We start from the raw sequence: 14028 nt of genomic DNA, 5'->3' as shown, positions 1-14028 counted from the left end.
TCATAGCGCTTCATGTGAAATTGGAAATTAACTAAAAGCATCAGGTTGCATATTTAATACTGAAGAATGAGGCAAAGTCGCCACTTCAATTTCGCAAAATTGTCGGTTAGGCGGTATTCTCAAAGTGGATTTAGAATAAACATTCAGAATTTTGAAACGCTGCGCTCGTATGTCCCCGAGGCGGCGGTTCGGAATTTGAATAAAATGCGCCAATCAAGAGGCTCGTATATAAAAACTAGTCTTGAAGCTCGGAATAAAATTCTCCTAAAAACGCAATGCAGCGACAATAGCTCATCAAGCGCGTAATCGATTATGTGGGCAAAGCACCGATGCCCACCGATGAATCAACGATGAGGATCATCGCTGTTCGGTTGTCAGCCTTGCATCACGTAGAGGGTCACGTTCCACCAACGTTGCCGTTCACCTAGAAGATTTTCCGGTTTTTTTTAATCAATTCCAGTATTTAAAAGCGACCGGAAATCTAAGTTTGGAGACAATCGCGTTTGAAAGTTCAAAATGCCGTACTTCTGAAACTTTTGCTATTTTTTTTAAAAAATCATTTAAAAAATTTCAAACTGGAAAACAAAGTAACTAAAATTATTAGTCTTGAAGATTTACTGATTTTTTTTTAATCGAGAATAAAGTCGCTCGAATCCAGCAAGTTCTCTGCTTGATTTATGCGACACTTTTACCAATGGAAGCATTTTCCCCTCTTGATTCAGGGATATATTTTTCCTGAGGAAAAAATCTGGAATATATCGGCTTAAATCATGTCCATTTTTTCAATGCCGGTATCTTAGTACGTAATTTTAAATGAAAATGAGAAATATGCAACCATAAGTTGAACTCTTCTCTAGTAGGAAATTATTTTTCCGAGGAATACATCGTATACATCGCATATATTTCACCTTTTAACGAGATTGTAAAGGAACACATGCGGATTAAAATCTAAAGTAGATCCAAAAACGATTCCACTCATAAAAATGTTTAGTTTTCTCACAAAAAAATAATAAATTTATGGAATTTTAGCAACATGTACTGCTAAAATGTCAAAGGAAACTGACAAAGCCAGCGTGCATGAAAGCTATTTCAATTGTAATCTTCCGTCGCATTCTTACGGCGCAATGATACGACTATTTGAACTCTCCGGAATGCGTGAGGTATCACGCCGCATTTGAAGGCGTTTACAAAACAGCCAAGTTCCGATACCCGGATTATTGTTTTGCATAGTTCATATTCTTTCGTTATATTCCGTACCACTTGTTTATTTTTAATCCTCCTATAAAAGCCACCCATTTGCTAAATACAATTCTAGCTGAAGCGCACTTCAGCTATGCTTTCACCACTGCAAAAATGTCAAAGGAAATCGACAAAGCCAGCGTGTATATGAGGGCTATTTCCATTTGAATCTTCAGTCGCATTTCTAAGGCGCAATGATACAACTATTTGAACTCTCCGGAATGCGTGAGGTATCACGCCGCATTTGAAGGCGTTTTCAAAACAGCCAAGTTCCGATACCCGGATTATCGTTTTGCATAGTTCATATTCTTTTGTTATATTCCGAATCACTTATTTATTTTTAAACCTCGTATAAAAACCACCCATTTGCTAAATACAATTCTAGCTGAAGCGCACTTCACCTATGCATTCATGACTGCAAAAATGTTAACGGAAATCGAAAAGGCCAGCGTGCATGGAGCGCTGGAGCGCACTTCAACTATGCATTCACGACTGCTAAAAAACTATAATTAATTAGTCTGATTCTACTTAGTTTCATCAGTTCATGAGTTGCGCACGGAACTCAAGCATCAATGGTTCTGTTACATGCGCAAGTGATTAATTCAGAATGTTATATGCTACGCCAACAGTGAAATTCGTAACACACCGACAATTAGGTTAGGATGCAAATAGTTGGTTTCTACGGTTTTTTTATTGGACTTGCTGAATAAGGACTTATATCAAATTTATAATCAACCGTTTGAAAAACTGCGTATGGAACTTAGTCATTCATTTAGAGAATTTGAGATGAAAATTTCAATCCAATATCATTTATTGTAAAAATTCCCGTAAAAGCCCATGTTACTAGGGGTTATATGACGAGTGTAGCAATTGAACTGTTCCACTCCCCGCCCGCCTATCGAACTCACTCCATGTAAGTTAAGTTTTTTCGTAGGCCAATTTATAGTTTTTGAATCGTTGAGCTGATCACAAATAGATTCCTTCACTGGAAAAAAAAAACACACACACACAGTGGATCTAGAGTCCAGACTCTTGAAAGCGTCGACAAGAAAAAATACTCTTGATTCAATCAGATTTAAGCTTAAATCAAGAACCAAGCCTCTTAATTTGAGCGGATTTCCTTTTGATTTAAGCAAAAATCTGATTGAATCAGGAGTATTTTTTCTTGTCAATGTTTCCAAGAGTCTGGACTCTAGATCCAATGTGTTTTTTTTTTTCCAGTGTTGCGTCTTTACTCTCAGTATAAAGGGACTTCACTCACTACGTAGCGACCGGGTCTGGAAACTTCGCTCCCAACAATATTAGACGCAAAAAATTGGCGCTAAATGAGGATTTTCGGAAGGAAGTGCGGAGCGGAGATAGAAAATGGACGTCCAGTCAATCGAGGCACAGCACAATTTCAGGATCCCTCCAGTCTATCCTGTCCCCGCCGCTTCATTTCCACCCGCGTCATTTTCGATTTAACTTTTCGCGCTCCGACGAGTAGGGTGCCAATAACTTCTTTAAATCTAATTAAACTTATTTTTCGATGCAGCGTCTTGGCCGGAATTGCTGGCCTCTTCGTCTTCCTCTAACCCCCCCCCCTTCCTCCCACCGACATCCAGCGCTACTCGATACGCTTATCCTCTGTTACTTTTGCGTCACGGCTCACGGCTCCTATCTTTTGCCGTGCCACACTGAAAAAAAAAAAAAAAAAAAAAAAAAAAACCACATTGGATCTAGAGTCGAGACTCTTTAAAACATCGACAAGAAAATATACTCTTGATTCAATCAGATTTAAGCTTAAATCAAGAACCCAGCCTCTTAATTTGAGCGGATTTCCTTTTGATTTAAGCTTAAATCTGATTGAATCAAGAGTATTTTTTCTTGTCAATGCTTTCAAGAGTCTGGTCTCTCATAGATCCAATGTTTTTTTTTTTTTTTTTCCCCCAGTGCAAGGGAGCAAGACGTCGCACAGTAGATCGAGTCAATCAGAGAGGTCGGACATGTAATTTTTGACTAAAACAGCACGTTTTGATGTTCATAACGTCACATTTTGAATTTAGAGGGGAGGTCTTAGAAGGAAATGTCACGAGGAAACAAATGAAATCACTTTTAAAATCTTAAAGTCCTGATTTAACGGAGTTTCAAACTTTGAAAATTTCCAAATTTTGCCCAACTTTGACTCGATCCACTGTGTGCCGTATGATATTTGGATAATGTCAAATTTTCTCTTAGAAAATATTAATAATGGAGGAAACTTAGGAACATTTTTTCTTGAAATTTCAGTCATTTAAGATTAAATTGCGAGCAACATTCTCTACGACTTTGGAAGGAAATAGTTACGAGTACTCTCGCAAATTCCTGACTTGTCAAAGCTAGTTTGACAACGCTGAGTGTTCATACCATGTTTTTTCCTAAGCATGCAGTCTTGGTTCCTCCTTAGACTCCTGGCAGTTAAGTTGATACATCTCTCGGCAAAACTATCGATTCTCTAAAACCGCTAAAAAATATAGCCATACTAAGATTGGTTGTTAACTTTCCTGCAGACGCACGTAAAATTAAGAGTTGGAGTGAAGATGTTCAGGCGATCATCCTCTAGAAATTATCTATTTCACTGGAATACGCATTCAATCCTTAATTATGATTTGTTTCTCTATGGGCGGGTGAGGACAGTTTTCTAAATTTTTCGTTTTTATTCTAATTGGTTTGTTACTGGCAACCCGGAATTACAAAACTTGTGCTGATCTTTTGGCTAAATGCCATTTCGTCTGCTCGGTGAATGGAGCATTTCAGCCCGATAATATTTCATGATTTGAATGAATTAGCATAGGAGAAATCCTCAGCGCTCTCAGCTTACTAACGATCTCGCATTCATTTCCACGCTCGCTCTTCAGGAAATCTTAGGCTACTGCTATCAAGTGGTAATAGATTCTGTTAAAAATTAGTGCTCTAAGACTATACTTAAAAATGAGTTAAAGATTGCGCTGATTTAAACCATTCAAGGATTGGAGGGTGTGACTGTCCGCAAAAAACGGGGCCTGGGTAGTGGAAATTCCAGCGAGTTGGCTACACTGTTTTAACACTCCATTTAAATCCATGGAATAGAGAATTTGCAGTGTCTGAAATTAGATGAATTTCGTGTTTAAGTGGAAACTACTGAGTGAACTGAGCGCAAGGATACCCTTGGTTCATGAATTGGTTTTCTAAATATTCGTGATTTATCGAAGGAAATTTTGCAACGCCTGATGGCTCATACGTCGTCCTTCCTGGGCACGGCGGTATTTGCGCCTGTTATGATCTGTTTAACACGGGATAGGACTCATCTTCACAAGTCCTTGCGCCCTTATGTCAAAACCAGCGGCGGGGCGCGCTTTGCGATATATCGAGTGATCTGCCGTTTAAACCTATGGAAAATGATCGATAGACAGGGTGTTCGCAGCGAACACCTGAATAACCGATTCTTTATAATAGCTTCAAATGGAGAACCATCGGAAGTCGATCATTCACGCCACGCTACTGGTCAACACCAAGATGATCTAAGGTTAGGGTTGAGTTTATAGCCACCATTGTGTATCCATGCTCCACTAATAACATATCTTCACTGATAGTGGACAATGGGGCTGCTGCGAGTAAACGGCGGAGCCTAATTGGAGTGGCTTCGGAATGGAAGCTTCATTGTGAGTCAAGGAAGATACGTAAATTCAGTGGATCGCGTTATTGTAAGGTATTCTGCCGTGTTATGGGAAAACGCCGTATGAAACTTCAGGCGTTGCCAAAATTCCTCTGATAAAACACGAATTTCCTGGTAGACTTATGAATATTTTCCTTCCAATTTTCCAGATAATTTTGCTTGCAATTCCACCTAAAGTTCCTGAATATTTCGAGGAAAAATATTCAGAACTTTCCTTAAAAATAAACATTTTATCGAAGGAAATTTGGCAACTCTCGAAAGTTCATCCAGCGTTCTTCGTCAGCACGGTGGTATTGAGGAAGTCCACCGCAGTAAAGGGGCCCGGAGACAAAAGCCTCATTATTAATGAGCAAACCTGAAATCCCGGTACTCCTTGAACTCTTTGTAGGGGATACGGCTCCGTCGCTCCGTGGTAGAAGCATCCGATACAGGAAGCAATTTCATTGCGCTAAAGTTGCACCAGAGGCAGATCCGGCAAGTTGGCAACATTGGATATTCTCCATTTAAACCTGGGTTGAAGAATCGATTCTTGTACCCTCGAGAATCGATATATTTCTGCAGATTTAAATGGAGAGAAATCTATGTCGCCAACTCGCTTGATCCGCCACTGGCTGCGTGTTTCTTATTTTCTCGAGTTTGCCTTCAATAAGCTTGACCGCAATTTCAGCAGCTTGAGAGCGCGAATAGTTGCGGGCAGTTATTTTGTCACTTTCGTTCTGTCCCGGCAATCTACATACGTTGATTATTCTCCTTCCTGCGTGCAGAGGCAGAGCACGCACGGTACGTTGATAATTCTGCCGTACTAAGGAAAAACGCCGTATGAGCCTAGACGTTGCTAAGTTTCCTCCGATAAATCGAAATTACTGGAGAAATTGTGAATATTATTTTTTCAAATTTTCAGACAATTTTTTACACAATCTAATCGAAAATATCTGAAAATTCAAGGAAAAATATGCATGAATTTTGTCAAAAATACAGGTTTTTTTAAGAGAAATTTGGCAATTCCCCAATGTATGCGGCTTCTTCCTTAGCACAGCAGAATTGGCTTCTCTCCTTTTAAACCAGTGTTCGATCATCGATTCCTGTTGGAGTACCTTGCCCCTTTGAGTATCGATTTATTTCCACCGGTTTGAATCTATAGAAAACAAAGTGCTCATCTTGATTGATCTGCAAATATCTAGTGCAACGAGACATGATCTTGAGCTTCTCATACCAGAGGTGGGATCAGTATATTTTCAATAACAATATGTGGCGTGACTTTAATTTCAAAACATCAGTTGGATCACATTTTACGTTGTTGAACTTCTATTTCTGGTTTATTCCAGAAAATGTTGGTGATTTTTCTCGATCGGGCACAGAAAGTATCACCAAAACTTTGAACAGCAATTGCACAGTCATATTCTCGAGAGCGTTCTTAAATTACGTATCGCACTTTTTCGGCATTTTTGAATTCCCTCCTCCCCTGTGACGCTTTTTTGACTTAGGTATAGAAATAGCGTGACGCTCTTCTCGATCCCTCTTCCCCCAAGGACACAGATGCGGATCCAGCAATTTGGCAGCACCGGATCACCTCCATTTAAACCTATGCTAAATAATCGATTCTTGTCGGAGCACCTGGCCCCTCCAAGAATCGATACATTTCCATACGCTCAAATGGAGGAAATCCGGTGTTGCCAAATTGCTGGATCCGCCAATGCAAGGTCATTAATGGTAATTCATGAACAACCCTTTTATACCGTGAATTATTCGAGTCCTTAATGATTTGGAATGAAGTTACGAACCTCCGCCTAGGAACGAAGTGGTGATGTCATTCAACAGGACAGACATAGCTGCACTTTTTTGTTCCGAGCTATTGATGTAATCGAAGGGGAAATATGACGGAGGCTCCACTCATCGAAAAATCCCACAATGAAATTCCAGAGAAACCTTAAAAAAAGGAGAGGAAGATCGATGAGACGGAGACATGCCTCAGCGATACATCTCCCACCGGACGGAATTTTGCTTATTTTTTATCGGTCTGACCATTAAACTCCCTCTTTTGTTTGGAAGAACAACGGTATACAAGACACTCGCGCACGCGACGGCGCCTTAAAAGCATGAGTAATCAAGCATTGTTCCCTTTGAAAGCCTGCCCGAGACACGGATCGAAGACACCGGATTTGTGTCCCGTAGACCTGGATTTCGCGCAGATAAGGGCGAGGATTTTTCGGGTTGGGCAACCTGACGTTGAAACAAAGGTTCGCTAAGTGCTTCGACGACGACGCCTAGCCGCTGACGCCGCTGACGTGGTGCGATGCGAATCATCCGTCTAGGTCAGCGAGTCCACAAGACGAGAGGACGACTATCTAGGTTTTTGATCGATGTCCCGTCGGTTCTCATTCAATTCGGGAGGCAGGAATTTCCTGACTCCTTTAAGGAGATGACCGATTTATCTCGTTAGCGGCTCAACCGTTGAATCGATATCGAATGACCTTGATCGATAAAAAGCATTGCTAAGATAGGGATTCATCGATCAGGATCATTCGAGAACGATTGAACAATCGACTCGCTGCTCTGTCTCTTGGTTTCTAGATAAACGAAAGGTGACACAGGATCAAATGCACATATTCAGGTTGATTCTCGGCTTTTGCGCAATTTATTAGGTGCGATTGATAGATTGCAAATTCAAAGCAGAGAGATTGTTTTTGACATATTGGAATATTACACTGAAAAAAATAGTATGCTGTTTTAGCACCTATAGGATGTCAAAAATGTGTCTGGTGATCCCAAAATGCTGCCTTTACTGCCCTCGCAGTTAACTTTACATTCTACGAATGCAAATTCAACTGCGTGGGCAATCAAGGTAGCATCTTAGGATGACCAGACACATTTTTGACATCCTAACTGCCAAAACAGCATACCTTTTTTTCGGTGTACGCCTCAGAAAAACGGCTAAGAGACGCACATTCCAAAAATCTATGAGTTGGGTGCAAAAAGGGCATTTCTTAATAGCGATGTGGAAAAGTCTTCATTGCTAATTTATATTTTAGAGAGGAATCTATCGGGTGAGTTTGCTGAAATTTTTAGTTTTCAGCATTATGAAATTATAAAAAACACGCAGTAAAAGTATTAACGAATTCCATACATTTGCTTCAATCATAGTGGATTAAACGTTAACAGAGATCCCAAGACACCGCAACCAAGAAATTCCTTCTCTGCACCCGAAAGTACCCAAAATATACTCTAAAGTTATACGATGCGGGAAAAATAACACTCAAAATTCAACTCCAAAATATTAGCATTAAAAGAGGTCGAGTTGGAAAGTGCTATGTCACGATACAAGCCTCAGTTTGACTCAGAGAACAAGGTGATAATACAATTTGTCTTCAGTTTAAGTAATAATCATGAATAATCGATCTAAAGTATAGCAACTTGCCTCAATATCAAGGTAGTGTATTGATCTAACCCATACGAATGGAATTACGATAATATCAGTTCCTTAATTAAGAGAGCATATGCAACGTTCAATCATAAATAAAAATCGCATTAATATCGCAAAATTTCAGTTTCTTCCTGTGTTGAGGAAGAGTACATGTATGATTGAATTGTAATAATTTGACGTGAGTACTGCTTTTAACAATAAATTTTCTTTGCGATCAATGAATCTTGCTTTGATGGCTAAATCGTACAAATCGCCAAAAATTACAAATCGTTCAGTGAGCCAATCGTGTTGTCGATGCAATCGTCCATTGAAAAATTGATGGTTGACCTCCACGGTGAAAGAGAGAAAAGTCCCGATATAGTTCTCTTTTAATAAAATTATTGATACCACTATGCTTAGGCAGGGCAATGTTTCTCGAAAGTTTTGGTGTGAAAAAATCAACTTAACCAGAGTTATGCAGCTTTATGTATAGCGTCAAAAATTACTTTTTAAAACAGATTTCATGAAGTTGTAATAACCTATTCTAGGAGCTCAAAGTTTTAGATTAAAATTCAATTTTACGCCCTCTGGCACTGTAAGTAAACGAAGTGCTTCTTCTCGCGTTAATTTTTCAGTAAAGGTGTGTTTGAAAATTCAAATCATGTTTTTAAAATGCAACTGCTCGATTTTTTTTCTGGGGTGTGTGCATATCAAAGTTGCTTCCACTTAGGTCCTGTTGGTGATCCACACTAAGCAACCTCACACGGAAAAAATGAAATTGCTGCTTTAACAATTTTAAATAGAGTGCCCAACATGTTTCAATGTAGATATCACAATGAAAAAATGCTAATTTAACTACCCCCGTGGATAAATTAGCTTTCCACTATTGTAAAATGTACATTTGAAACATGTTGGACATATTTTTAAGAATTTAATTGTTAAATCCGCAATCAATTTTTTCCGTGCAGCAAATCTAATTTTCTAAAGTTTTGTTATACAGGAAGTAAAATACAAAATAACCCTAGCCTTCGGTTGACAATTTCAAGAGGAAATGCCAGCTAATTCTCTTGCAGAAATCAAATAAATAACGAGCGGTGAATTCCAACGTCGCAATCGGAGGAATGCATTCTTCCAGTCTTTACACTGTTTTCTGCGCTTAATTCACCGCAAATTGTATAGAAATCATACACACACGGAGAAAAAAATCTCGTGCGTGGGACCCGAAGTTTAGGTCATATGGATCTCTGAAGTTTTCAGATTGAGCATCTGAACACTTTAGGTCTAGCTGTCGAGGTTCGGATCACACATCTGAAACTTCAGTTCTTACATCTGAAGTACTTCAGATGTGAGAACTGAAGTTTTTCGGATGTGAGAACCGAAATTCCTCGGATGTGGAAACCGAAGTACTTCAGATGTAAGAACTGAAGTCTCAGATGTGTGATCCAAACCTCTGCAGTTAGACCTAAAGTGTTCAGATGCTCAATCCGAAAACTTCAGAGATCCATATGACCTAAACTTCGGGTCCCACGCACGAACTTTTTTTCTCCGTGTACTTTGTGTTGTTTTGTGTTTCACTTCCTATAGTAACCAAAAGTAACATTCGAACACAAGTGTTTTTATCAGTGTATCGTTCCTTAGCCATCGATGTGTACCAACACGATCATGCTTAGCTCTCTCCTTACTATAATACGTTCTGGCATGCCCTGAAAGCTTGAGAATTCGCTGGATACAGCACGGCATCTCGCGGATGATGCAACCTCAAAACTCCTCCATCCCCGCCTAAATAATTGTCAAGTGAAGTGGTATTTTATTTGTGTAGCGTGCACGGACAACATTTCCTGACGAGGAGCTTCACAGCAGATAACCCCCCTCCCCTCCCCACACTGCATACCCCCTTTCCTGTCATTATTTTCCCTCCTCGGCTTTTTCAGCTTCACTGCAGTCGCAAATGATGATTTTTTTTATGCCACCCTTTCCTGCCCCCTTTGCTCCTCATCGTCAACCGCTCATTTTTCCGCGTTCCTTTGTTCGATCAATTATGCATTCCTTCCTTGTTGTCCGCCCGTCGCTCCCGCGAATGCCTGTCGGTCGCCCGAGACAAAAATCGTCCCTACTTTGACGTAAGCGCGTACCTCAACTTCAACGTGAGCCTTGTTTCACGTATACATCCGTGCTTTTTGGAGCTCATGCAGGAATCGAGATACGCCTTTACGTCAGAGGACCAACGAAATGAGGTATTATTAATGGAAATTGTTCCGAATTATGTTCACCGGCGAGAAAAACCCGGGGGAGCCCCCGTCGCCATTTTTGTTTCTAGTGATGGGCTCATTCGCGATCAAGAATGCTCCAAAAAGGCGAGGCTTTGAAAAGAGCTTTTTTTCTTGGTTTCGGACGTGGAATCTCCCGTTTCGGGGAGATTTTATTTCGTAAAATGTCCTGATTTGATCCTCTGTAACACTTCTCAGCAATGTTTAGAATATGCCAGGATTCTATGACGGCTCCTAAACTACTGCTTAGAAGATATTTTGATGTGCTAAAACCGAACGATCACGATGTGGTAAATATTATAAAATTGACAAACAAAATTTCATTCCGCATCCAAGGTTGCAGTACCCGAGATGATAAAATATCTGGAATAGCCTAGAAAAAAACATACAACATAGTTCATTTTCGCACAAGTAGGTATATGTCCAGATTATAATAAAATTGACAGGAAAAGGTGGAGTTGAGGCTGAAACACACACAATAATCACAAGGTTTTCTAGCCGCCATAACCAGGGACCGGTACCATTGTTTTTAGCCTTTGTTTTTTTAGATTTTTTAATTCTTTTTGACGGTTAATAATGACCGGGAGACCGTTGAAACGTTCCGTGATTGTGATTATTGCGTGTTTTTCAGCCTCGTCCCCGCCTTTTCCTGTCTATTTTTATTCTATGTTCTCGGGCTGCCATAGTGTACTTTTATCTACGTCCAGATTATTGTAGTCCTTTGTGAGGATTCATTTTTGGAAGTGTAGGTAATGCTGAATTTTGTTCGAGATTCGGAAAAATTGCCCATAAATTTTATAATACGGTGTTCAAGGCTTCATTTACGGATTCTTTATTCATTCACTGAAAAAAAAAATCTCGGTGTATTTACTAAGAAAAGGGTAAAATTACCAAGAATTCAGGGTTCTATTTGATCCCAGTTTTTTCTTGGTAAAATTACCATTTGCGGAATTGGTAATTTTACCGCGAATTCTTGGTAAAATTATTGACTTTCTCGGTAATTTTACTGGACCCCGGTAAAAACGCCAATATTTTTTATCGACTGTGGTAGAATTACCGAGATAAAATGGCAAAGTTACCGGGAATTGATTACTAATAAAAGTGGTATTCTTACCTGGGTAAAAACGCCGAGAATTTTTTTTCAGTGTTACCTGCTATCACACTGGTATGATGTTTAAGCTAAAATCTTGAAATTGGCGTTGTGTTGCAGCTGATGTTCGAGTCGTTCGAGCTGGGGCGCTACGAGGCGGCCAGCCCGGAGGGCTGTCCGGACGGTCACATGCAGCTCTCGGAGCTCGGGCGGCCGTTCACGGGGGGCTTCTGGTGCGGCGCCGCCTCCGCGCCGGCCGTCTACTTCACGGAGACCTCCACGGTGACCATCACGCTGCGTCTCTTCCAGCCCCCTTCCGGGACCCAGGCCCCGCCGTTCTCCTTCCGGCTCCGCTACAAGTTCGTCGGCGACGAGGCCGCCGTCGTCCGCTTCGGCACCCTCGCCGCCCCCCTCGAGCGCGGCGACATCGTGCCCGGCACCTACTGCTCCCGCAACTTCTATGAGTGCTACTTCAAGCGCTGCCGCATCCAGTCCCCCAACTACCCCGGCATCTACCCCCGCAACGTCACCTGCTATCTCACCATCCGCCAGAAGAAGGTCAGCTCCTTACTTATACTTCCAAGAGCCTATTGTTTGCCCATAGAGTATAGAGCCGTAATGTAAATGGGAGAGCTGGTGCCATGTTCTGGTCGACGAGTTCCGAGCCCGGTGTGCGCCGAGCTTCGGTCACTTTTTCGATACTTGTTCGATCCAAAACAACGGTGTAAAACACGCAGTAATTCCTATCTTCTTTGTTTACGTCGGATGGCCGGGTCCCCGTGTATCGCAAACAATCGATTATGTATCGAAAAAGTGACCCGGCGTAACACGGAGTCTTGGAATTCGAGACCTGGCAAATGCTTAAAAGTGGCGTCAGCTCTCCCATTTACATTATGACTCTATGTACTGCATATGTTCGCTATGGGCCGTGAAACTAAGAGCATTTTATGAGTGGGCAGAGGGTCTCCGTATAGAGAGGGCCCCAAGGGGCTACAAATAGACACACCATCTGGAGGGTATAGGGGACTCCACCAGCTCCAAAGGGAAGTCCGAGTCTCGTGAGCAATTTCCAGCAGTTCTTACTGGAAAGTTGATTGCTATACAATCTCAGAAGAGTCCCATATTTCAGAAAGGGCACAATTGACGTTACCCATTCTGCCGTGCTAAGGAAGAACGTCGTATGAACATTCGAGAGTTGCCAAATTTCCTTCGATGGAAAGTTCATTTCTGGGGAAAGTTATGAATATTTCTCCTTGAAATTTTCCGAGCTTTTTGGTGAAATTTTGAGGAAAATTATCTGAAAAATTTGAAGAAAAATATTCATAAGTTTACCAGGAAATTCGTGTTTTATCAAGGAAATTTGGCAACGCCTGAAGGTTCTTACGGCGTTTTTCCTTAGCATGACAGCATTGTTTTGTGTTTCTCCCAGCTAAAATGGTAATTTTAATCATAGTTTTTCTCAATGTAGCACAATAGGATTTTTCAAGGTGTCTTGATTTTTTTTAAGGTGCCGACGTGCAAGCACGCCATGATCTCGGTGCGGCAGGACAACGGACATAAGATGCAGATCCGGTCCCTGCGGGAGGGAGCGTCGACGTCGACGTCGGCGACTGGAGGGACGTCGGGCGTCCAGGCAGGGACGAACCGGACGGAGAGGCGACTGCGGGTGTGGGAGGACTGCACGAGCGAAAGGGACCACCTCATGTTCTACGACGGCGCCTCCACGGACGACCCCCTGCTCGTCAAGTATTGCGGGGGCGACTGGCTCCCCAAGATCGTCTCCAGGGGCCCGGTCATGCTCGTCACCTTCCACTCCTCCCCCTACAGCGTCCCCCTCAGCCCCCCTGGAGCCACGTCCCCTCTCCGCGGATTCGAGCTAGACGTGGATATCCTCTTCTCGGACTCCGATTCTTTGGATTTCGCTCGACAATCGAGGAGGTAAGAATATGCTTCGAATCGAAAATAAATCGATTTCACTGAGCACTGGAAAAAAAAACGCATTGGATCTAGAGTTCAGACTCTTGAAAACATTGACAAGAAAAAATACTCTTGATTCAATCGGATTTTTGCTTGAATCAAAGGCAAATCCGCTTAAATTAAGAGGCTTGGTTCTTGATTTAAGCTAGATTCTGATTGAATCAAGAGTACTTTTTCTTGTCGATGTTTATAAGAGTCTGGACTCTAGATCCAATGTGTTTTTTTCCAGTGGACGTTAAACGGTATGGTCTTTTCAAATGATTTTTTTCTTCTTTAAAATGCAAAGAAAAATACTTTTTTCATTCACTCGAAAGATGGAAATTAAGTGTTTCTTTTAATCATATTTTTTGGAGCAGAAACATACTTCTTTCAAACGAAGGAT

At 41.3% G+C, this 14028-nt stretch overlaps 1 protein-coding gene across 1 annotated transcript in view; it reads left to right on the top strand.

Moving 5' to 3' along the window:
* The window catches only part of LOC109038906 (uncharacterized), a 155421-nt gene that overhangs the window by 127856 nt on the left and 13537 nt on the right, over positions 1-14028 (top strand). The window contains exons 4-5 of the mRNA XM_019054172.2: positions 11790-12227; positions 13177-13607. Of these exons, the coding sequence (XP_018909717.2) occupies positions 11790-12227; positions 13177-13607 (869 nt within the window). The remainder of the gene's footprint in view (positions 1-11789; positions 12228-13176; positions 13608-14028) is intronic.

The sequence above is a fragment of the Bemisia tabaci genome, chromosome 1 (assembly GCF_918797505.1).
Source record: "Bemisia tabaci chromosome 1, PGI_BMITA_v3".
NCBI lineage: Eukaryota > Metazoa > Arthropoda > Insecta > Hemiptera > Aleyrodidae > Bemisia > Bemisia tabaci.
This window is presented reverse-complemented; position numbering and strand designations above follow the sequence as displayed.